The sequence below is a fragment of the Phymastichus coffea genome, unplaced genomic scaffold, assembly GCF_024137745.1.
Source record: "Phymastichus coffea isolate CEN01 unplaced genomic scaffold, Cenicafe_Pcof_1.1 PCOF00061, whole genome shotgun sequence".
NCBI lineage: Eukaryota > Metazoa > Arthropoda > Insecta > Hymenoptera > Eulophidae > Phymastichus > Phymastichus coffea.
The window spans coordinates 832,395-856,979 of NW_026706872.1; the positions used below are offsets into that span (position 1 = coordinate 832,395).

A 24,585-nucleotide genomic window follows, 5' to 3' on the forward strand; every position below is an offset into this window, starting at 1 on the left:
GTGAAAGGAAGGGATAAAGCTGTGTTTGTCATTCGCTTCGGTAAAAAAATGGTAGACCGATGCATAGAGAAAAAAATTTCTGCGAGGTTCGCTAATAATAACTACGCTTTTCACTGCAATACTATGTCTGACTTTTTAAGAGGATATTTGCTTCATGTGCTTTCTATACGTTTCAATTTATGAAAATCAGATAGTTGATTAATAAATGACAACTGAAATATAGTCAGTGAATTTATTCGATTGGCACGTATTTAAATGTTATTCAATTGGAAATATTAAATTATTTTACTGACTCTTCAATCGGATAAATAATCAAGAAGTGCTCGCAAGTGAAAAATAATTGAAAGCAAAGATAAAAAATGAGTAGTCGGTGAAGAAGGGTAGAGAGTAGACAAATAGGAAAGTAAGGTGTTTGGATAGCAGATTGAAAGGTAGCAAAGACAAACACACTGAATATAGAAAGAAACAAGGATATATTTTCCAAATCAGACTGTGCAGAGGCAGGGTGCGCGCGAGCGCTCAAACGCATTAGCAGGCAATCCTACCCTCGAGAGCCTTTTTGTCGGCGCCGCACGCACGCACCGCAAGAGGACAAAGGTGACATAAATTCCTGCTCCGTGGGGTTAGATTTCGCCGGGGATGCAAACCAGCAGATAAAGAGACTTACGATAATTGGTCGTCGCGCCCATAAATGCTCTGAACTTTCTGACCACCAAATCAATGATATCCTCGGTTTTATGCTTCCGTGGTCTGACCAAACTCTCACTTCTCTACTTACGGCAAGCTTTACCTTTTCTCCTCCCCTCCGCTCCTGTTCCGACGATCAATTTTCATGAATCTAAACAGCAATTTCACTTTAACTCTCTCTCTCTCTCTCGCTTTCACTGCGTCCTATCTCATTATAACGTGAAATCCGCGTGAAATCGTGCTGCTATATATACATACATATATAGGATATGTATCCCATTTACGAAACTCCGCGTATACTGTCTGTAATAACCTTTTTTTCTCTCTCTCCTCTCATCTCCATTTCCACAGGCGCATATATTTTTCGTCTCTCAAAGTGAATAGCGAAAGCGTTTTTCGCACGCGAGCGACGTTACGAGAGAGGGACTGAGGTTTGAATATAAATCCTTGGCTTCGCGTTCGAGACGAGGACGTCGCTGATGCGGTTCGGGAGATCAAATTGGGAAAAAATACAAGGATCGCGCAGGAATGCGATTTTTGCTGACTTGCGGTTTCCTAAGGATGAGCCGTTGAGGGCATAGTTTACAAATGTTTATTCTAGGCGATATTTCTGCCGGAGGAAGAATGGTAGAAAGACTTGTTTTTATTGTCAGGCTCGAGTTGATAGAGAGAGATTTATCGTCTTTCTTTTTGCTATCTTTAACGAGATCAATAAAAGTAGAAAATATTCTAAAGAGAAATTGTCGCATTCAAGATCGACTACTCGACCGTGTCGTTCATTAGAATCCAATAGCGATTTGCGACTCTTACAGTAACGAACTCAAGTCAAAGAGCAGAGTTGTTCGTGGGGGCAAATAGCACGCGGGCGTTATCCAATCGTAAGTTTCTTTGGCGCGCGCACTTGTTAACACTGTAAGCCGGGCCTGCCGATAATTTAAAAAGAAACTTTTTAATAGCGATTCACTCGTCGACAAGCAGCACTTTGAAAATCAGCAGAAGAGCCTCTTCCCCGTAAGAAATGGAAATGGAAAGCCGACAGAGCAAAGTGTTCGAGGCTGCGAAAGCAGTCGCATGCAAATGTATTTTTACCCTTCTTTCACTCTCTCTCTCTCTCTCTCCCTCTCTCCTCTCTCCTCTCTCTCATCTCTCTCTCTCTCTCTCTCCGCCCTCCTTCTCTTAACGGAGGTCATCTTGACGGAAGAGAAGACTAGTCGCGAAACTGATAAGGTTGCTCACAACTTGTTACTAGGAGTGTGAGCGCAGAGGAGTGGGTAATCTACGTGCGATAACTAAGTAAGTTCGCGCGAGAAATTGACGGCGACGGTGGCGACGTCTCGCAGGTCATCTCCAAGTTTTCACACAATTATCGATTGTCAATTTTGCAAGTTGTCCTGATGAAAAATAGCTTCTATAGGCATCGGTGTATGCATTGCTTACTGTAGTGATCTACAACGAGTCTACGACAAAGAGTGCATTAGACTTTGTGATTGGCAGTTGCTCATTCACACAAATGTCATGAATGTAAAAGGAAACGCAAGGAAAGAAAGACAAGAAAATTGAATGTGCGCCTATATAGTCCACTCGATGTACGCGCTTGTCTGTCTCGGCACAGAAAGAGTTCTTAATGGAGATCCAGGCCGAGACGGTAGGAGCTCATAAAGCAGCCTGGGCATCGATTATGCATGCACCACGCCAAACAGATAATCGAAGCGCGCGACTTGCTCGGCAGTCGAAGAGGACGCTGAGGAATTCTGCAGGGCTGCTCTCCACCGTGGCGAGCAAATGTTGCGATAATGGAAAAACAGGCGCGCGCGCGAGCTAGAGAAGGAGCCGCCTCGGGCTATGCGACTGGCAAGCCCTTTTACCTGCGGCTTGATCGTCTTAGCGATTTACGGCCGTCGCCGATGCCTTTGCTTGCTAGTTTCAAAGCTACACTGAGAGAGAGAGAGATGCTCTTGCTCAAGCCTCGCGGAGGTTCGCAAGCTCCTTTTTCCCGATGATGAATTGCGCTTGCTGATTTATTCCTTTGATGGTACGCGAATACGTTATATGCCCAATAAAATGGCAATTCCACATTTGTTCACGGCTTTTTCTCATTATAGTTCAGACAACTATGCATTTTCAAAAATTCTAACGGCTAATCATCGGCAAATTCTTCGCACACTTTAATCTGATCATTCTAGTCCTGCTAATGAAAATTCAATTACAATCACTAATCGATATCTGAAAAAAGCTCTCCATCGATTTTCGATTAAATTCAGCCAGCCTCTTGGCGTCTCATGCAATTTCGTCAGCTCTAGACAATAGAGAAAGAGAAGAGGCTCCTCCCCGCCAAAAACTACCGTTGCGCGCAAACACAATTCCCATCCACTCGTTAGAGTCGTCGCGCAATTGCTGACGCGCGCTCCGCATCAGCGGACTCGAGAACGCTGCGGCTGCTGCAGCCGATGCATTTGGCAAACGACTCGGAGAATTTTGGTAACTTGAGCTTCGCGAGCTTAAGATTTTAAGACTTGATAGATACTTGGCCGGCGATTAAGTTATTGGCTAGGAAAGCCCTTGGGTTTCGCTCTAAGAAAATTGGAAACGCATTGTTTTTTATTCTCTAGTTGCGTTTAATAATACTTTACCGATAGTGGCGAACCTACTTGAAAAGTAACTCTGTCATGGCTATTTCTTCAAACTCTAGTTTCATAGCAGCAGCTGGTCTCCCGTGTTACTTAATGCGAATTTGGAACCTGGACGACAAAGAAAAACGAATCAATTACCGCAAGCCATTTCGAAAAAACAGGCGAAAGAAGAAGCCTCATCAAAGCCACTGCGTCAAAAGCTCTCAATCTCCAACTCTCTCTCTCTCTCTCTCTCTCTCTCTCTCTCTCTCTCTCTCTTTCGTCTTGTCTCAAAGCGAAAGCGAAAAGCTCTCGTTGGCAATGCGCTTCGCAGATGAAAAGTTCTCGCTCCTCGTGTAAGCAGCAGTAGAGCAGGCTATATATAGATGAGCGAACGAACGAGGGAGAACGCGTGCCCTTTTTCCCTGTCTCGTAAAAGGGATTATCGTCGGGGAAAACTAGCAATTCAAGCGCGGCCCCTGTGATTTCCAAGCCTGTGAATTCGCGACCAACTGTCCAGAGATCGATCTAATTTGTCCTGGAAAAAAGTTTTATCGTTCGCGATAGAGCGAACGTGACGAATTGGTACTAGCGCGCTACGGAGGTTAACAAAAATCCGCGGGTCCACGATATCTCGCTGATTTTTTACGGCAAGCTCTGTCCAGAAAATACATCGCTCACCAGGGGTAAACACACGTGAGATGAGTATTTTTTCGTTTGGTCGTTCGGTTCAACTGCTTCGATAGCTTTAAAAGACCCACCAATAATTAACGAAAAAAGAAGAGGAAGAAATAGGGCGGCTTTTTCAAATTGGAAATTCCAAAAGAAAAATGCACTTGCAAAAAAGTCATAAGAAGTTTGCCTGTGGACAATCCGTTGGTCGACGAAATAAAGCGTTTGCGCTAGCAACTACTCCCCCTGTTCTAGACCTCTATAGTTTTCAGACTCAAATAAATATAAAAGTTTTGGGGCGACGCAGGAGGAAAAAGCGAGCACATCAGCGAGCTCACGCACGTACGTCGAAATGTTTTGAAAGAAGCTGAGATCCGAGCTGCCTGGTGTAGAAAAGATTGGCAGTGTGTGTGTTCGCTAAGTGGGTTAGGGACCAAAGCAAGACACACCTGCACGCACGGCGCGCGCGGCGCGCGCGTCTTTTCGTTGCCCTTTTCGCGGCTCGCGGCGCGCGGCGCGCGACGCGCGTGAAAACGAAAACTTTTTTGACAGGCAAAAAGAATCACGAAGCCCATCCTGCAGACTCCCTTTTTGTATCTGCGACGTATAGGCGTGCGAGCAGCCGGTGCCGTGTCTGCGCGCTGACGTACCTACGTCTATATCGTTTATACACACGCGCGCTCTGAAAAACTTTCATTCCTCGTACCGAAACCAACAGAGTACATCAGTTTTTTACTTCTTCTTCTGTGGCAGCGTAACAGAATTTTCCAGTAAATATCGCGATATTTCAACTCGATAGCACGTTTGAGCAAAACTTCACTTGCCCATAAGTCATTTTATTTGCTTTCGTTCACTTCTGACGCGAACGAAAGCTTCACGTGGCGTAAATAGTAACTAATACTAATGAAATACTGTTTATTTTATTGTATATTCTAACTTTGAACAGTTTTGCCGAGTAAGTGGCTCTAGTTAATTCGTAATGCGACATATCGAAAAGAAGCTGCATAGGGAAAACAAGCGAACGTTCGCTAGTGCTCTTCGTCGAGCATTATCGTCCGAGTTTAGTAGACTACGATGGAGACGAAAATTCAAGCACGGCGGGGGATTCCAGCGCAAGCAAATGGTTGAGGAGCGCCGATCGGACGCGAATTAATGTAGGCAAATGCGAGCAGCAGCGAAACACACAGCCGTAGCAGTTGCAGATAGCAGGGAAGCCGCTTGTCTGTTGCACACCTCTAATCATCCTAATCAGTCAGATATCTCGCAATTAACTCTTACGAAGAAGGACCTAAGCCTAATTAATCAAGCCCCGGCGCTTGCTCGAATACGCCGCTGCCTCCGGTTGCCAGTTGTACGTGCATGGCCGAGGCGCTAAGGGGCACGTAGGGCTATAAGATCCGAATGAGAATCGAGCTAATTGACAAATTGCTAATACGCGCGGGCCAACGTTGACGAATGGCGACCAATATAAGGCTTCCTCCGGCTTCGCTAATGGCCTCATTTCGCCTGGTCTTAACGAGATTAGAAGAGACTCTCTCTTGCAAAATGCAGAGGAACGGCGCGCCGACCACGACTAATCTTCATTTTTTTTCTTTTGCAGCTCTCCGGCTGGGCTAATTGAGTTTAACGCTGGTAGCCGATGACCGTTTCGCCCGTAGCAATCTCGTACCTCTATCTCACTGTCTCGCCGCGACGACTAAATATTTATGAAGCGTACGCAGCCGCCTCGCATGTAGCTTCGTAGCCTCGAAGCCCCCAATAGCACCGGATTATCTTTGTGTCATTAGCTTTTGAGCCGGACGCGGCGAGCGCCGGCGGCGAGGAGCTTTGCGCTCGCGTGCCCGCGGACAGCTGCCGATCCCCGTCGAATTCACTTGGCACGCGTATTTCACGAGCGTCGAAAAGAGACAGAGGCGCGCGGCTCGACCTACACGCTGCGAGCCCGCGCGGAGGGCTTGCTCAATTAGACTGACGCCCACAGAGCAATTAAGGCTATTTTCAATCAGCCAAGGTACTCCGGCGGGCGTGCTAGCGCGAAACTCGATCGATCGGCCAGTAGACGGAAATTCTCGTAATTAAAAAACTATAGACTTGAGGCGCGAGAGGAGCAGGAAGCTTATTCGGCTAACGAAGCTTTTCATCGGCGCAGAATCGACGCACGAAGAAAAAATCAAGCTGCCTGTCGAAGTAGACCGACCGGGAGTATTAATTAATCGCAATAGCTTGTTCGAAAAATACCGAGCTATTTTTTGTCCAACAAAGAAGAAAGCTCTCTCTCCTCTTTCCGGTCAGTGATTTCATTTTTTTTCCTCGCGCCGTGTCGACATCGGAGAAACGCAGCGCAAGGCAGGCTCGTCGGGAAGAAAGGCCTCGGCGGTGACGGAATGATGAATGGATGGCCTCGGTCGACAAAGGAGCGAGACGGCGTCGAAGTGCACACGACCACTAAACGCGACGTCTCGCGCTTGCTCGCGTGTTTCTTCGGCTGAAAAGCCGAGTTAAGACCACACAACGGTCGCGCCCCCGCAAAAGCAGCTCGCTCTCGCTTCGTGTGCGTATACATGGGCACAAAAGATGCCGCAAAGTCTGCGCATACGTTGCTATCTCTTTCGATTTCTATGAGCCCAGGGGGTTAGTCTTTTTTAGAGATTTTTCTGCGTTGCGTCTGCACTCTGCGCTGCGTTGCACTCCTCTGTGCATTATTCATTTGGCTTGGCTTTTCAACCCGCCTCTTTGCCGAGGGCTTGCATTTTTCATGTTTCTTTTTTTTGCGCGCTCCCCCCTCCCACTCTTCTTCTCTCCCCCTCTCTCTTCGTCTCTGCAAGAGCTAAATAAATAATCTAGATAAATACTTGGCTTGGGATGCAGTAGCCCAATTGCTTCCCAGAGGAATGGTTTCTTTCTCCTTCTTCGAGACGGAAATAACGAAGCTTTCTTGCAAATGTACATTTATAAATATGCGTTGAGCTCGCAAAAAACAACAAATAATTATCGCTGACGAAGGATACATTTATGCGCAGTTAGAAGAACGCTTCGGCATAGTCAAGAGAGTTATGTCGGACTAAAGGGATTCCTTACTACTTGAAGAGCTATTGTGATGGTAAACAACGGTTTTGGAGAAAAAATCCACCAAGACAACATAACAATTGTACGCCTGCTGCGCAGAGTAGCTACGTACTTTCTGTTTGACGACCACTTGTTCTCGGCAATAAAAGCGACACTTTACGGAAGCTAATTAGCTGCCCTTTCCTCGTCAAAGGCCGACTCGCGCACGCATAACTCATTTAATAATTTGCCCGGAAAAAGGAAAAAAAATGGGCAAACTAATTTAGCCGTGTCGTATGGCGAAACAATAAGAAGCACTTTTCAGTATGCTTCAGAAATTATTAACCGACAAGAGGACAATAGTCGAAACCACTCGGTACACTTGTCTCTCGAAATCGTAAAACACGCGCGCCCAGTCCGAGATGCTAAATTTGTGACGCTGATTGCTCCAAGAACCAGTGTGGAAAGGGAAGTAATTAATCTCGTTGCATGCAAATTCCTCGGGATTTCACGGCAATTTCAATGTTTATGAGGTCTTTTCGCGTACGTACGCATATCAAGGGATGGCCTCCTGCGTCCTTTGGGCAGTCGGGAATGCGCTGACGAGCTGACAAAGAATTCAGGGAATTTTAATTGCCACTGCAGAAACCAGCTTATATTGAATAAGTCAACAATGAGCGTGGAATTTGGCCGCCTTCAAAAATATAAGGCTGTATTGTAATAAGCTTGGCAAGGAGATAAGAAATCTTTGAGCAAATTTCATTTTCGTGCGCCTTTCGTTGTGTTAGGAAATTGGATTTCCTGGGAGAGAAACTTTGCGACTAGCGCAGTGTCTTCACCTTTTGGGTTGTCATTGGTCGGTTCGTTAGGCCCAAAGACCAATTGAATTCCCAACGGTCAAAAGCAGCCCGAACTCCTAGAGAGAGAGAGAGAGAGAGAGAGAGAGAGAGAGAGAGAGAGAGAGAGAGAGAGAGAGAGAGAGAGAGAGAGACGGATAATTGGCCTCGGGCGAGCTACGCGCCAATTCACGCTCCAGCTACTGCCATTTTTCCACCCTTTTCTTCCTTCACCCCTGTCTGAATCCCATGACTCCTCGAACTACTGTGCATTGCTCGCCTCGTCGGACCTCGGATCAAGAAAAATACTTATTAAGTCTGCTTTATTAAGGTTAATGCCTTATGCGTGTGCTACATCGAGAGGAATAAATACTAACTCCTTGAACAAAAGAAAAAGAAAGACTTCATTTTTTAGTTCAGACAGATACGTGATATTTTTAACTTTAGTCCTGTAACTCTAATTTAATATTTGGTATTTCTAATGCAAAGACAAAAGCAATGCTCGTAATAAATAAATGCGGTAAAAATATAATCTTTCCATAAATAAAGAATTTCCAAACACAATGAAATCCTAAAATATGTACATCGGAAGATTGCTACGATTGGGCCTGTCGGCTGGATTAAAATGCAACTATTATGAAATATGAACGTTACGAATGCATTAGCGAATGTACTGAACGAGGTACTAGCGTATTTCCATAAACTTTGTAATACATCTACATTCATGAAGTAACGATATAAACATCATATAAAAAGGTAGAAATGTTAGAGTAAAAACGAAAATGCCGTTGTCTTCCTCGCCAGCGACTGACTGTTTCAATTGCCAGTTATTTGCTGTGTTATCGACCAGCTCGCGAGCCAGTAAATTTCGAATGAATGCATTAATCTTACGCTGCTATAGTCTCGGTACGTAAATTTTGGATAGGAGTCAATATCTTGCAATGAGAATCAAGCTCTCCATTCAAGAGTTCATCAACGATATCAATGTACTCAAGGGTATAGATCCGCGTATCAATATGCTCAATCTCAAAGCTCCTATAGCGAAGTAGCCATGGTTAGAACACGGAACTGCACGTAGATACGCACACAGGCGCGCGCGCTGAATCTATTCAGTGGATGCACACAAGCATACGGCGCGTTCAGCCAATCCCTGCGAATAACGTATACAATTACGCGCGCACGATCAGGTCGATATCTGTTGTTCGACATCAAGATCTCTCAACAGTAGGTAGGGTAGGTGTAGGCATTGTGCGAGCTCTCGCACGCAGATGGAAATTGCTTGGCAGGCATCTGCTCTATGTGCGTTGCCTTTCCTCTCCAACCCCCGTGGCATTCGTAATCGCTCGCCTACACTTATGTACATGGATGGACAGTAGCGCGGAGCCTCTCTCTCTCTCATATTTGATGAATCTCCGGACGTGGAGCGTGTTGTGTATGTGCGCGCGCGCTCGAGCTACAGTACCAAGCAAACGGCTGGAACGCCGCGCGTTTCCCTCGGGGTCGGTTTAATTGAATAGCCAACCGCGCCGCGCAGCTCGCCAGCGATTAATTAGCCGGCTACTTGCGACGTCAGAGCTTCTGTCCTTTTTTGTCAGATTATAGCTCTCTTTCTTTTTTTCTTTTTAATGTGCGTAACGATCGCGTGACAAGCTTAATTGCAACGACGCAGAGCTGTAGCGCTTGGTTTGATCTCAGATTAGAATAGCCTCAGCGAATTTATTGATTGGAAGCTTCTGACACGCGGTCCAATAGAAACTGAAGGTCTATCCAGCTTGAAATTTTGTGCTTCATCATTCGACTAGTTTGCCTGCGCTTTAGACTCTGACGAGCGGTACCTAGTATGAGGCATAGCTTATCCGGTATTCTGGCAAATCGATCTTGCAGTAATTATCAATTTTCTGTAGTCTTTGCTTCCTTCTCATATCTGCGATATTTTTTATTTTTTGCACTACATACGTCATTTGCACTGTAGACAGGTATGATCGTTCATATAATTGTGTCCGTTATGAAATCTGCGAATGGCAGTAATTTATTATTTGTCTGAAAAAAGGGATGCAAAATATTAAAAATTCCCGTCTAACAAAACTCTCTAAGTATATACAAGGTGCGCGCGAAAGAGTGCGAAAAATAGAGTACATAGAGTACGGAGAGGGACAAAATTCATGGGGATCGATGTGCGATGTGAAATCAATGGACGGCGGCTTGATTAAACGCGCGTTCGACGACGAGCAATGAGTCGAGCGCGCGTTAATTTCGATAATAATAAACGCACCGCAATACGCCTGATGAAATGCCGATCGATCGTGCAACAACGACGAAAAAGCCAATGCGCAGTTGAAAATTTACGAGCGATGCATTGTTCTCCACAAAATCAGAATTCGAGTTAGCTATCCACACTTGTTTATTTGCTCGTTGCGTCCACATTCCTGGAAGCATCTTTTTTTGTGGAGAATAAACATGTTATTCTGCACGTTATCCCGAATGGGAGACCAGCCCACTTGGCTATCATACGTGACCTAGTTTTTCTTATATTATTGGTTTTTTTCGCGATCGTTCCAAGTTATTAAAACAGAAAATTGAAGTTCCAATAGCGAGGAGTTACAGATTTTTTTGATTAAAATTACTCGTTAACTGCCGAACGAAAAAGAGTATTGAGCGAGTAGAGGGGTAGCAAGAAAAGGTCGCCGTCAGAGGGAAATGCGGACAAAACAAACAGTCGAAAGGCTTCAAAGGAGCCGAAGAAGTGAGTTTGGATGGGCGTGAGAGTGAGGAGGAGCCCGCATAGCCGCACATCGAACCTTCCCGAGAGAAACTCATTAGAGAGTTGCAATAGATACTGGCAACGAGGAGCTAAGACTTGGCTCTCACCTCGTCCAACTAAACCTGCATTTATAGTGATGATGGGCTTCTGCACTCTGCGTCATAAGTATCAAGTTTGTCGAATCGACGCTCCATCGTATTTGACTGTATTTACCTTATTTACCGTATTTACTTTCGTGAATACATTGCAAAATCGAAATAATGCGACTGCTGTAATCCAAATGGAAGTTAGCTCGATATTGCATAACCGTTCGCGTCAGATCGCAGAGCAGTAAATTGCACTTTGCAAGATAGTCGGAACTATCGTAGACTTATTAAATGCGACTTGAACTTCGTCCCTTGTCTACTCATCGAGCTCGTCAACGTGGCTATGTCGAGCAGACAGTGCCATGAAAGCCAATTGTGAAGTAAATACGCTGATTGAGATTTTGCTATTCATGTGCCGAATGAAAGGAAAGGAAATCGATTTAGCCGGCCGATTCGACAACTCGCTGCTTCCTCGGGGATATTTCTCGTTCTGTCACTGCTGCGCGAAAGAAAGAACGCGTTATCGAATTTTTTCGGGGCCGTATGTAAGCGTTTCTTTTCTTAATTTTTCTTAAATAGCGCTCCCCAATAATTACATTACACAGCTTCCAAATTTAACAGGATTCAATAGATTTTCTGAATACGCTAATCTGTTACGGGTGGCCACAGGCAGTAGTTTTTTCACGAAATATCGACGCGGATACATTTCGTTTTGCGACAAAAGCCGTCGATTATCGAAAGCTCGAACGTCCGAAATCTCGAGGAAAATTTATGGCCGCCCCTCGAGCTTGACGCAAGATCGACGTGTCCATACGAGCCGAATCGTTAAAGAATATTTTTCAAGAAGAAAGTGTGCGAATCGACCGAAACTATTTAACTTATTCAATTGTAAGCACTTAATGATAAAAAAGAAAAGTAGTATGAAATTAATTTGCTAACTGCGAATCACTGAGTAATTACACTGGTACGAGTCGAACAAAAGGGAAACGGCGAATGAGTTTGAGATTAGCAGAAATACGAACCTCACGTAGAGTAATCATAAAATAAATTAGTCACGCGTCGAAAGATTTGTAATATCAAATAGCCTATGAAATATAAATACGGCAGGTCACGACTTTTCGTTCGTTAAGTATGCCCATCGCCAAACGATATGGTCGCATCGCTAAAATGTATGTATGCTCATTATAAAACTAGATGGATGCATAGCATTTCGGAAACGAACGTCTCGAATTGAGACGCGGTGCTTCACGGCACCACTAAAACTAGTAATTGATGATGAATGAAGAGTAAAATAGTTCGATGAACCTACAATTGACTGGAAAAGTGAAAAAAAAGCCAAGCCTATGGCCCTTGGGCCTCGAGAGGAAGACGCTGTAGGAAGAGAAAATTAGAGAGTTCAACTCGCTCAGCAGAGGTTAGTCAGAACGCTGTTAGTCCTCGTTAAGGCAAGTTACTTTCTAATTAGGAGCACGCGTGCGCGTAACTTTTTGTACAGACATTTCATTCGACACTTTTTCAAGTTTTATACTGAATTAGCTGATTTAGAATAATTTATTTTCTTTCGTATAATTTTTAATTTTATATCTCACTGCTACCGCGAAACTTTTATAGTTATTCAGCATTCGTCAATTTCAAACTACATCCTGCAGCGTAATTTCCGTTAGTTTTTGTATCAAGATATTTTAATTTTAGAAAAATCATTGTCAGAAAAACGTCTGATTCGCTTATTCATTCGCTTACTGAACTCGAACAGCTAAAACGCAAACAGTAAAGTTATTTTTCCGAGGTCAGGTTCCCGGAAAGTAGCAGAAATGATTGTTTTATCCGCAAATAAAAGCTCCATTCTGAAGTAGAACAATGCGAGCGGCTGGTCCGATAATCAAAAGCCACTGCCGGCAGAAAAAATGCTTTGGGGAAATGGCGCACGTAAATCCAAGCCGCAATAACTCAGGGTTAAAAAAAGCCGCGAGGTCCGCGAGCTTAAAGCTGGAGAGACGAAGCGGGGTAAACACAGCTGCTCGTAAAATCTCTCTCTCTCTCACGAGAGCTAGGCTTCCTGTCGTCCAACACCTGTACGCGTGTCGGCCCTCAAAATCGCGAGCTGCACGAGCTTTCCAAAGTTGGTCTGCTCCTGAGTGCCAAATCCAAGCTGGCACTATTGCAGTAGCAGTGCGTTCGGCCGCGAATGCGAGAATCCTGTGTGTTCCATTGGCTTTTTGAGTGAACGAGTGCGTGCGCTGCGCCGTGCACTTAACCCTTGGTATATATTTGCTTGATTTAATGGCACTGCCGATTCCAACTGCAGCGCCACCCATGCTCGATTCGTAAATTAACTGTTCTTCAACGAGTTTTCACTGTTGTTTGCATGGTGGCATGTACGAGCGTTGTGAATTGTCAAGTTTGGCTTGTCGGCGACATTTTTCTTCTTTCAATGACTATTGCGAGAAGACGTTGAAGAGCCTTTGTGCAAATTGAATAAAAGTTCACATAAATTTCCTCGCGAAAGAAGTTCCAAAAAATGTTTTTCTTCAATCTTTGTTAGAGACTGACTAAAATGGCAATTTTAATGCATGAATTCTGCTGCAGTCTCTTGTCTAGTGCCGAGTAGGCTGCTTGACTGTATCGTATCGAATTTACAACACGAGCAAGATCGTCCGATCGTATATACGTGTCGGAAAAAGTGAAAAGAGGATAACGGATAACGCGAATGGCCAGCTTGGCTACGGATTTCGGTAAAAGCTTGCAAATTATATGGGTGGGCTGGGCTGAAGCTGATCTCAATGTCGCGAGCGTACGCCCATCGAACGAACGAGGTGACGGCTACGCAGTTTGAAATTGAGTTGTCGCGTGTGCCGAGGAGAGAAAGGGCGAGAAAGACAATAGCAGCCGCACTTGCAAGTGTGGCGTGTTACTCCCCAAAACCAGCAGAAATCCAGGGAAACGATCGAACTTCCGGCGGCTTTCTCGCTCTTCCGTTAATTAGGAGCTTTCGCGCGAATTTCCACGAGTCGTCGCCATTTGCGCTCTGCCAAACCTCCAGCCTCATTATGCCCCAGAAACGCACTGCTTTTGCAAGTTTTTCGATGAAAGACTTGGTGAACGAGATATATTCCCTCCTTTATTTTTTTCATTACGTTCTCTTTCTGATTGTACTAAAACTAACTCACTCAAACTGGTGAACAAGCACGCCAAGCTTTTTTCAGAAAATATGTTTTGCACGATAAGGTTACTTTTACAGATGCAACTACGCAAAATTCGCGCTAGCGTGCTTGTCGCTGGCAACGAGCTATTACAAGTTATATGACGTGATTTCGGGATCATGTTTGGAGGTAGTTTATTCACGTGGAAAATTGCGCTACGCTAGGATGACCATCTCCTTGAAATTCATGGGAATATGGTAATGCGTGTCTCTTTTGCTCTCTCTCCAACTGTAGATTATCTAAGTCAAAGATTATTCGGCTGAACGCATTAAAATGTAAAATTGTTCATCGCTATTTATCGAATAAACATATCGGTGCAGCCTGTCGTCGTGGCTATTGGCTTTGTGGCTTCGGTGACGATTAATCAAGAATTCTGACGGCCGAATAAAATGCATAGAATTTCGTACAATGAGCTGGCGTAGTAATGCCGTTGACTAATCCAGCAAGCGTAACGTGCTTTACGCTACATCGGTGATTTAGCGTGCAGTGTGTTGTGTACGGTCGGCGCCGTATTACCGCGTAATGCATCGGCGACTCTCGCTCGAATGGTGCGCGCGCCTAACTGCCTTTCAGTTACAGCTCGCAAGTTGTATTAGTCGAACGCGCTCGCCTTATCAATATCAATTATTCGGCAAAACGAATATCGCACTGGCTTTCATTTGGACTGTGCGGCTACATCAACTTGCGCCTTATTCGGGCGCACAGTCGCGATAGTTTATATTTGCAATATCGATCGCTTTCTTTTTCTTTTCCATCAGCGAAGTAGTAGTCGCTCGGCCAGAATAAAAAGCATTTTTCGCCCAAGGCTAAGTTGCTATATGTAGCTTTTCGTAGCTATATGTAGCTGCAAGCTCGACCTAGGCACCACATAACTCATAGCTACTCGCTTGCGCGCGTCTCATCCTTCAGTCTCTTCGGTATTGTTCTTGGAAAAAAGGTCTCGCAATCAGGCCGCTTCCGCAAAGAGTAGAAAGACGAAAATTTTATCTCTTTGCACTTTCGGCTCCCTTTGTCTTTTGCTTTTGCGTCGCACCGCCCCTTTTTCCGACGGGGACTTAATATCGCGTGCGAGAGCGAGAGACAAGCTCTCTCGCTCCATTGTTTCACGTTCAACTGCGTAATTCGATTTTTTCTCTCTTTCTCTGTGTTTGTGTACGATGCGCCGAGAGTCGAATGGCCGTTTGCTTTTTCTACGGGGAAAGAGCGAGGGACAATGTGCAGAAAGAGAGAGAGAGAGAGAGAGAGAGAGAGAGAGAGAGAGGTTTTGTTTGCCAGCCACCGAGTTTTGCGCGAAATCTCAGGGATAAAGGGTGCGGAATTCGTACTAGCCACGCTATATCAAGTGAATATTTTTAGACGCATACATTTGGACTACGCTATTGAAAAATAATATTGACTGTGGAGATAAACTAATTCTTATATTGCTTTTTGTCCGATTGGCGGTATATATTTGCCGAAGACTGAAAATTCAGTTATTGCACAAACATAAGGGTAACGGGAAATCGTGCAAAGCTTTGACGAAGCTTTGACGAAGAAACTGTTGACAAAGTAAAAGAATGTTTTTCTTAACTCGAGGGCTGTGCCACGTTGTTGTGCTAAAAGTTGCTTTTCTTTTGTTTTAGTCATAATTAAACTGAAATTTTGCATGAAAATACGCTTTTCACTTGATTAAACTGCTTTTTTTTCCTTTTGCTTCATAAAAAAACTAGTTTCAAGTATCATTCTCATCAGACTTACATTAAAATTCAATGGCAGCTTTTTCCATAAAGCGCCGCAGATCGCAAAAATTACAATATCGAATAGCATCTCCCCATAAAACATTCAACCTAAGACCCAGCAATTATTCTCTGACTTTGGCAAAGAGGGTAAACAACTTGGTAATGGAAGCTCATGCAATAAATTTCAAATCGAGCAGCCATTTCGCCTCGGCACGGCGGACGCAGAAGGATTTTACGCCCCTCGCGTTTTCATATCTTTGGAAATAAAGGCGGCACGCTTGCTATGCGCTTATGGAATGTCCATGCGAAAACGTCCGGCGACGACGAGGCGCTTGCGATGGGAGTGAGAATGCATTGGTATATACGTTACGGTGCTGCTTTATCGAGCGAGCTGTAGGCTCTTGCGCTTGCGGCTATTACGAGCCTCGTTTTGTATTATCGTTTATACCGGTAGCTTGTAAAATATTATATGCCTCACCAGACGTCTGCTTGATGTTCGAAAATCGACGGACGTTAATCTTTAGTAGAGTTAGGAGCTCGTTCTTAGCCTAGTTTCGGTATTTTACAACCCTTGATCTGTTGATAGCATGCTGGATGGGCTAATAAAAAAAAGTATTCAACATGCAACACCTTTCGGAAGACCCTTTTTCTTAATCTTACTTTCATATTATTTTCTATTACAACATTTCCATAGCATTTCATCTCTATGATTATTATAAATACTATGTTTTCTCACATTTTTTTAAAACAAATGACCGCGGCATTATCGCTTTCTGGAAATTCATTCACGATCCGCCAAGTTCAAAATCTCAATTATTTTTGACGATTAAGCATCGATGACGCCAACAAAGTTAGGTCACGGGTTTCTTTCTACAAGCTATGTTCCCGCAACTTGCCAGGAAAAATCTATTTGATGCCATCGATGGTCAATCGTCCAAAATAATTTAGATTTTTAACTTCGCGGATCAGAGCAATGTAACTCTACAGGTAAGCTCTTATCGACGCTGTCGGTAATGACCTTTTCTGAATTTCCGGCCAAGCTTTCGTGCTTACAGAAGATAACGGTAATAACTTCATATTTCTCTGTTGGTATAACGAAATCATTTTATTTCTTCTGCGAACGTACATTATCGTTATCGTCTTTGGAAGCGCAAATTATGGAAATAAAAACAATTCATATTTTTAAACATTTTTTACAATCGCAATATATTTATTCAAGTTCATTCGTGTTCTGTTGTCAAATTCTTTATGTAAAATTGCATTTTTATTTTTATGTGCATTTGCATATTTTTCAATGTAAAAAAAACTAATCTTGATCGGCCAAACAAATTTTTAGAAAACATTTTTATATATAGTTAAAAGCAAATGAAATTTCAAACGAAAATTCCCATTATTACTATTAGCTACAATTGAAAATTCACGGTGAAGTTTTAATCAACAATATAACTATTTTCATTGCCTTGTCAAACATTAAATACTTGATGAAACTACTCACAGTAAATTCGTAATCATCAACATTGGATAATTACATACATAGCTCGAAAATAATATATTCATCAAGTTTGCCGACATGTACATGACTTTTGTACTCATAAGATTTACATTCAGTTAATGAATTCCATATTTGTAAAATGTAGTTCTTTTAAGACATCCAAATTCAAACTATCGCGGATTAATCATGTGGTACCAATCGAGTGCCCAATAGTTGTGACATCGCGTCGCTGGTTGCAATAGCTATTCAAATCGATGAAGAGCGTGAGGCTGAATAAACAGTTGAATTTTTACGATAATGTCATTTTTTACGATCTTTCAATAAGAATCCATTGTGTCTTCGCGTTGACGCGTACAGGAAATCGTCCAAAATACGAGAGTAATATATTGGTTTGATTTCCTTATTTATGAGCACACACGTATCGTCATCGAATGTGCCAAGTCGCTATTCATGATTCAATAGTGTTGCTCCTCAATAAATTTCACATCTGAGTACACATAATTAATCAATTACAGAGAGAAATATTCATAAAGTACAGCTCAAACCGTTGAACTTGCTTTCCGACTCGTTTGTTCACTACGACACAATATCAAATTATCGAGAAAAATCATTCAATTTGAACCAATATTTGAATTCTTATTCCATGCAAAACACGTATATTCAAATTTTAAGCACGTTTTTTTCGCTCGAATATTTTTCGCTTGACTTAATATATCTCTAATATTTCATTCTACTTCTTTAAAGTATCGCCTTGTCCAGTCGATTTTTATATTTTTGTCTCTTTCCATTAACTGATAATGCTTTCGATGTAGTCATTCATTCAAAGACTTTATCTGATTGTGAGATGAGTACGCTATTCATGATGTGTAAATCTCACCATTGAGCTTTACTCTATTATTCAAGAAATTTTTTATATTCAATTACATGCTCTTTTTCAAATATCATATTAAATAAGTTTTATAATAATATATCTTTGTGTTTTTGTCAAAGAACTTGATATCTTCGGCAACCAATATAATTCTTAGGTTGAAAATATTTATTAACCTCATTATTTCAATACTAGTAAATTCAACAGAGTTAAAACTTGTTTTCAATAAAATTAAAATTATTTGTATCTGTATAATAATATGTCAACGGGGTCAGATGATCAACTTCGACGACGTTCTCTCGCTCTATTTCAATTGCGTACAGGCGAGCAGGTGTGTGTGCGTCCGCGCACTACGCTATTGTATCTAGTAATAGCGACGAATCGGCTTATGTATTTGTATGTATGTTGCATAATATTTATTCACGTGTATAGATGATTATACTTATAGTTGAATATTTTTTGAGATATAGATCAATCCGACAGCGTGTAATATGATTTTTCACAGGTTTCATAACATACAACATTATTTAATCTTTCATTAAAAACATTTTCACATTGATTTTTTAGAAAAAAATTATTGGACATTCCTGACTTTTTATAGCCGATAAAAGCAATTACAAATTGTTATATATACATTCGAATGTTCTTACTAATGTGAAAATATCAACTTCGTTTCTTTATATAGTGAATAGCTCAAATGTATGAAAAATTATTTTGATTTGCTTTCTATATCAGATATTGCAAAATGATCGGTTAAAATTATTTAGTTTTTTGTAGATTGATTATTATTATTGCATGAGTTCTAATCTCATATTCATAATTAACGCATTCTGTTTTCTTTGCTTGTCATGTTTCGATTTTGATCAAACTTTTGCTGTGTTCACGCATTTCTTTAAGTCATTTCTGAAACTGAAATTAAACAAAATAAAAAAAACATAATTTTTCACTTCTCACCAATTAATCTGTAGAAAAAAGAAATAATATTGTATACTAGTTACTGTATAGGCGCTTTTAAAATCTATTTAATGAAAGTATAGATGGCACACCAATATATTAAGCACTTAAGTTTATTTAGTTATTTAAAAAATTTTTCTCACCAAATCATAATTTATCCAATTCGAGGTCTTCAACAGTAATTATTACAGATCCAAAAAGAATTTTAATTACATTTTAATCACACTTTAACTGATAAACTATATGATATTTGTACCGTCTAATGGCATTTCACATTTTAAAGAGTCGCTTTATTTAATTCCTATTAAAAATATCAATTCTCACGATATATTTACTTAAAAAACGCATGTTTTCCTAACGAATGTCAATATAGAATGAAAATACTTTATTTCCATGACGTCCGAAGAAAATATTTCGAATCAGCTAAACCTCAGCATAAAGACATTATAAAACATAGTGAGTCACAAAATATCAATTACACAGACAATTTATGCCGAAAAGTTAGTAATCTGTCAGCAAAAAATCGAGCGAGGCGCCGTTTTTTATTCTATTATATCATACCCCAGCGTATTGTATCAAAGCGCGACGAATTTTAGCAGAATTATTCATCTATATGACCGTCGTGGAATGAACGCCTTGATGCAAATCACGTGACTTATTTTTGAGACCATCTCTCGTTCACGCGCACTAATTATTTGTCGAAATTAACGCGAGCAAATTGTTTGAACAAGAAATAAAAGGGACGAGAGTACCTGAATATGCGTGAGCTTATCTTGCGACGCGATGTTTAAGGCGCCTAAGCGCGACGATAAAACGGAACGTCGCGCGGGCTCACTGCCAAGTTCACCCGTTGCCATCGCGCATCGAGTAACTTGCGCGTCCAATTTTTTTGCACAAGTCGAGCTCAACTATACTCTGTGTCCGTCGCAAGTGTACGCGGATTGACGAGCCGCGTAGTCGGCTATCGGAGGGAAGACTTTGTTAAGCGGCAGCCACTTCGACGGACACCGTGCTCAATACTGAAATGTGTACTGACAATAATCCTCATGCTGAACCCGTTTGGACCATCGGTGAGTATTTTTGGCACTTAATACTTTTTTGCGATTTATTTTATTTATAAGTGAATTCGAATTGTTTTTTTTTTGTCTCATCTTTCTTTTAGAAGATCAGCAGAAGGTAACGAAAGAGGCTGTTGACTATAATCAAGCCATAGCCGCAATAGGTGTGTAAGCGTCATTTATTTATTATTTTTACGGTAAATTCTTTTACTTCGATGAATTCAATCGACTTTTAAAATTGATATTTTTTCTAGTGTTTTATATTTATTTTTGAGAATGAAGGGCCAATATTGAACGTATACTTCAAATCCAAGTTCCAAATTCATGTGAAACTGTTGAAAAATAGATGAAAACTAAATTTTTCAATGTATTTTCAGTTCGATCGCCCAATAAATTGTTGTCATGGTTGTACCTAAAACGTATTGTATGATATTGACAGCTTTTATCGAAATTTTTCTTGGATAACTTTTCTATAATAAGCTCAATATAAGTAAAATTTAATGATTTTATTTTATTTCGATATTTCCGACTGAAATTCTGCCAACTAAAAATATCGTTTACATAGATTAAAAGGCTATCTGAACTTATACTGAAGCTTGGATTAGAATAGAAGGCTTCTATGAATATATTGTGATTATATGTAAGCAGGTTTTAACAGTAGGTTTCCACTTTTACTCGATATATTTGTAATTTCGAAACTGAGTACGCCGAGTGTGAAGAAATTGTGTCCATATGAAGATAAGTCAACTGACCTAAGTACATGAGTAAATGAGCTTGAACTAATTGGCCTTAGACTTGCCGAGCCTTGTAAAAAGCTCACTTCGCGGGGCAAACTTTTATACACCTTAAAGCATCGATCTTTACTTATGCGTAATGGAATTAGAAATCGAACATTTGAAAATCTTAACCTACGTTCTCCCTGAATTATCTTCAAAATGTTATATCGATCATATATTAACAATAATTTAATAGTCTTTGTTTCGGCTCTGTTAAGGTTACGGCCCGTACAATGTTTTACTATTATTAGCTGCCTTACCTATTGCATGGACATGTCTAGTAGACACCACGAGTACGGCTTTTATCATAAACTCGTCGGAGTGCGAGTTCGAGCTGACGATGTTGCGACGAGGCATTGCGTGTTCTGCAATATACATAGGTGACCAATCGTATGCGCATCTTTTCGGAACAATTGGACAAATGAAAGTATGCAATTTTCGCAGGCATGTCAATAGCAGGCCCACTGTGGGACTTCTTTCTACAAGACTGGATACTCGCTTGCCTCGGAAGAAAAAACGTCATCGTTATCGGCATATTACTTGACGCTGTGTGCAACGTTCTTTGGGCCAATGCTACCTCGTTCTATACCTTCGTAGCGCTGAAATTTGTTAGCGGTTTGCTGTAAGTATTGTTAATTCTATATTATCACGCGTCACAAGATCAATGTATAACAAATTTTTACGGCATTGCCGCTTGTAGAATCGCTGGCCCATTGTCAATTATCATGGCATATCTGGCCGAGTTCCATGCACCATTGTATCAAGTTAATTTTACCAGGTGGGCTGGTCTGCTTGTTATGGTAGCTAACGTATTTGCCGCAGGTACTAATTTCTTTTGCACGTCATTCGATGTAACTTTCTTTTTGTGCTATCGACTAACAGCTTCATTTGACCTTGTCTCGTTACGTTGGTGCTGAGAGAAGCTTGAAAAACACGTATGACAAATTCGTTACATTTATCGTGGCTTCGAATATCAGAGATCGTAAAAGAACAAAACGAAAAACGTCTAATACCTTGTTTTTAATCAGTAGTCTAGAAAATGTGTTATGTCTATATTTTGTTTAATTTGAATTGATGTGTTCAAATAAGCGCCATGATAAATTGTCTAACACTTTTATAACGCGTAGTTCGAACAAATTTGTTTTCTTTCACAGGCACGGCTGCTACATTGTTACGTCAAGCGGACTGGCTTAAGTTTACGATACATAATCACTTTTTCCCAACATGGCGGATCTACTTGCTCGTTTGTGGAATCCCATCATTGTTGGGATTGTTCACGGCATGCTTGTTACCGAAAAGTCCAAAGTTCCTCATTGCACAAGGACGAAATGACGAAGCCTTGAAGCTATTTCAAACGATGTACAGCTGGAATCATTTCAAATCGTCTTCCGATTATCCGGTAGTTAGTAATCAATTTTTATGGTACAAATATTTTGTCATTAAGAAATTTGTAATGATGTGCAGGTGAAAGAGTTGATCGTACAAAGTAAAGTAAGTAAACAAGCGAAAACAGCGTGTAAAGATCAATTTCAAGTCAGTATTAAACAAATAAAAGCATTGTTCTCGAGGTCGAATATTAAGAATACTGTAACGTTAATGTTCCTCCAATTTTCGGGAATGATTGCGTAAGTGATTTTCACGACAATTTTCGGCAGTTAAGATTAGATATTAATTGAAGGATCATTTTAAAGATTCAACGTGATGAGACTGTGGGTTCCCCCGTTATGGGTCACGCTGAATAATTTTCGAGTTTACACTCGCGCATTATATCCAACCGGCGAGCTCATAACGATGTGTGAAATGCTTTTTCCTCGTATCAAAAATATAGATTATTCAGCTTGCAATTACACTCTGGTAAGCATTGTCAAGATAAAATCGCCTTTGAAAATCGATTTTGAGCTGATTTGATGACTTGAGCAAAACAAGTATTCAAAAAACGTGATTTTTAACAGATTTAATATTGATTTACAGCCTCATGTTGAATCAGCTGTTTACGTCAATTCCACATCGATAGTTTTGTCTTGCGCTGGATTTGGATTTTTATTTGCTTTCATTACTACTACGAAAGCCAGACAAATAGTTGTTATAAGTACGTATTTTAAGAGCGCATAATTGACGAACAATCATTTTGGACTAATACTGACAAATAAATCCTGTTGTTCAGTTTTCACACTTTTTTCGTGTACGGTTGGATCCGTCGGTGCCAATTGGTCGATAGACATCCCGTACATGCTTGTGGCAGTAGCATTTGTCATCGTGGCATCCCGAATAACACTCAATACTGTGACTACGTATAGTTCTCAATTCACACCGCAGCCACTGAGGTACCGTATCGAAGCAGCTTTAGTATCCGAAAATTTCCATCGAGTCTTTAGAATAAAATTGAAAATGTTGTTTAGGCCGACAGCTTTGGGTGTGCTGAACTTTACGGGTAATTTGGGCGCCGCCGTTGGCAATGTCTTGTTTGCTGTGATAATCTCGATCGATTGTTTAAGTGCCTTTTTGTCTATAGGATGTATAGCTCTGAGTAATTAACCATGCGTTCTTGAATTCTAATTACTGTTAAAATTCCTTCCATCTTTTCAAACACATGTGCACTTTTATTTGCAGTCTCGACGTTTATGCCGCTTATCTTAATTAAAGCTCCGTCTAAAACGCCGTGCAAGCCAGATCTAGAAAAATATTGACCAAATATCACGAGTTGTTGCGGACCATTCCAGTACAAAAGTGATCTGCGATCATAGTGATTCGTATTAATTTTGAGATATATTGGAACCAATTGTGTGGATCGTTTGAGCTCGCAACGGACGAGCAGAGATACAAAATGGAGTTAACAGTGTGCAGCGCAAGAAACAATCAATGAATAGTAATAAGCTGAATAAAAGAGAATGGACAGACTTATAAACTACTTCGAGGTTATGCAATTGTGAAATTTTTTCTCAAACGCGTTCCAAATAGTTACTATGTTATGATTCACATCGTATATTGTACAATATACGATGCTATAATAAAATTTTTATACAAATAGTTTTAGCATTTAATATTTTTTTTTATAAAAGTCACTCGCAATTTTACAAAAGATACTCGTTGGAAAATTTTTAATAACACTTACAGTTATCAGTTGTTTTTACGTAAGTTAATATTTTCTTACAATAAAAAGATGATTTTCGACATACCACATGAATGTTTACTAATTTGTGATATCTTTGAGAGCCTCTGAGATAATAATGACGCTTTCATAAAAAATTAAACATTATTCATAAACGCGATCAAATTTCTGTGAGCTTCCATATCAGCACACTAGCCGATTTGCGCAATCCTCTGATATTGCTATCGGCAAAGAAGCTTTCTGTTCTAAAACATCACTTGTTTATCCTCGGTTTTAATCATTCAAAGATAGTATATTTAAAATGGCAATCGTGAACTTTGAATTGGAGGAAAATAGAAATTCGAATGAGATATTATCAACCGTTGATATTAGTTAACGCATTTGTAAATTTGGAATCGATATAACGTCAATTCTACAAGTTGCTCTACTGAATTTCGGTGCTTGAGTATAGATGGCACTGTTCTAAGCAGATATCGCTTATAAAGTTTAATTCATCGGTAATTAATAAATAATTGTGTTCCGCTTTTTGAATACACGAGCGTAGCTTCTTCTATTTGTCGTATGACTAAATCCGACATTGTTCAAAAATACATTTTTGAAGGAAAAATGCAAAATATTAACTTTTTATTAGTGTCGTCATTGTTGAAGTTGCAACATTCAAAGTATTTTAATGCCAGTAATTGCCTACCTGTTATGCGAGTCATTAATCTAGTT

At 40.9% G+C, this 24,585-nt stretch overlaps 1 protein-coding gene across 2 annotated transcripts; it reads left to right on the top strand.

Annotated features, from left to right (window-relative positions):
• Positions 1 to 19,826: 19,826 nt before the first annotated feature.
• Positions 19,827 to 23,814, top strand: LOC131666827 (uncharacterized). Of its 2 annotated transcripts, none has more exons than XM_058939788.1 (12): positions 19,827 to 19,998; positions 20,091 to 20,150; positions 20,981 to 21,142; positions 21,207 to 21,384; positions 21,463 to 21,584; positions 21,917 to 22,161; positions 22,227 to 22,387; positions 22,454 to 22,616; positions 22,734 to 22,851; positions 22,927 to 23,086; positions 23,162 to 23,289; positions 23,373 to 23,814. In XM_058939788.1, the coding sequence occupies exons 1-12, from the start codon at positions 19,953 to 19,955 to the stop codon at positions 23,447 to 23,449; spliced, it is 1,620 nt and encodes a 539-aa protein (XP_058795771.1). In that variant the 5' UTR covers positions 19,827 to 19,952; the 3' UTR covers positions 23,450 to 23,814. The 2 variants fall into 2 exon arrangements, with proteins under 2 accessions (XP_058795771.1, XP_058795772.1); XM_058939789.1 differs by having other exon boundaries at positions 20,094 to 20,150.
• Positions 23,815 to 24,585: the final 771 nt, after the last annotated feature.

Bases quoted from the DNA above. Each gene is read 5' to 3' on its own strand.
- LOC131666827 (XM_058939788.1), top strand. From the start codon at position 19,953: ATGTGTACTGACAATAATCCTCATGCTGAACCCGTTTGGACCATCG. The intron at 21,143-21,206 runs GTGACCAATCGT...CAATTTTCGCAG, and splicing joins GTGTTCTGCAATATACATAG to GCATGTCAATAGCAGGCCCA. The intron at 23,087-23,161 runs GTACCGTATCGA...AATGTTGTTTAG, and splicing joins TTCACACCGCAGCCACTGAG to GCCGACAGCTTTGGGTGTGC.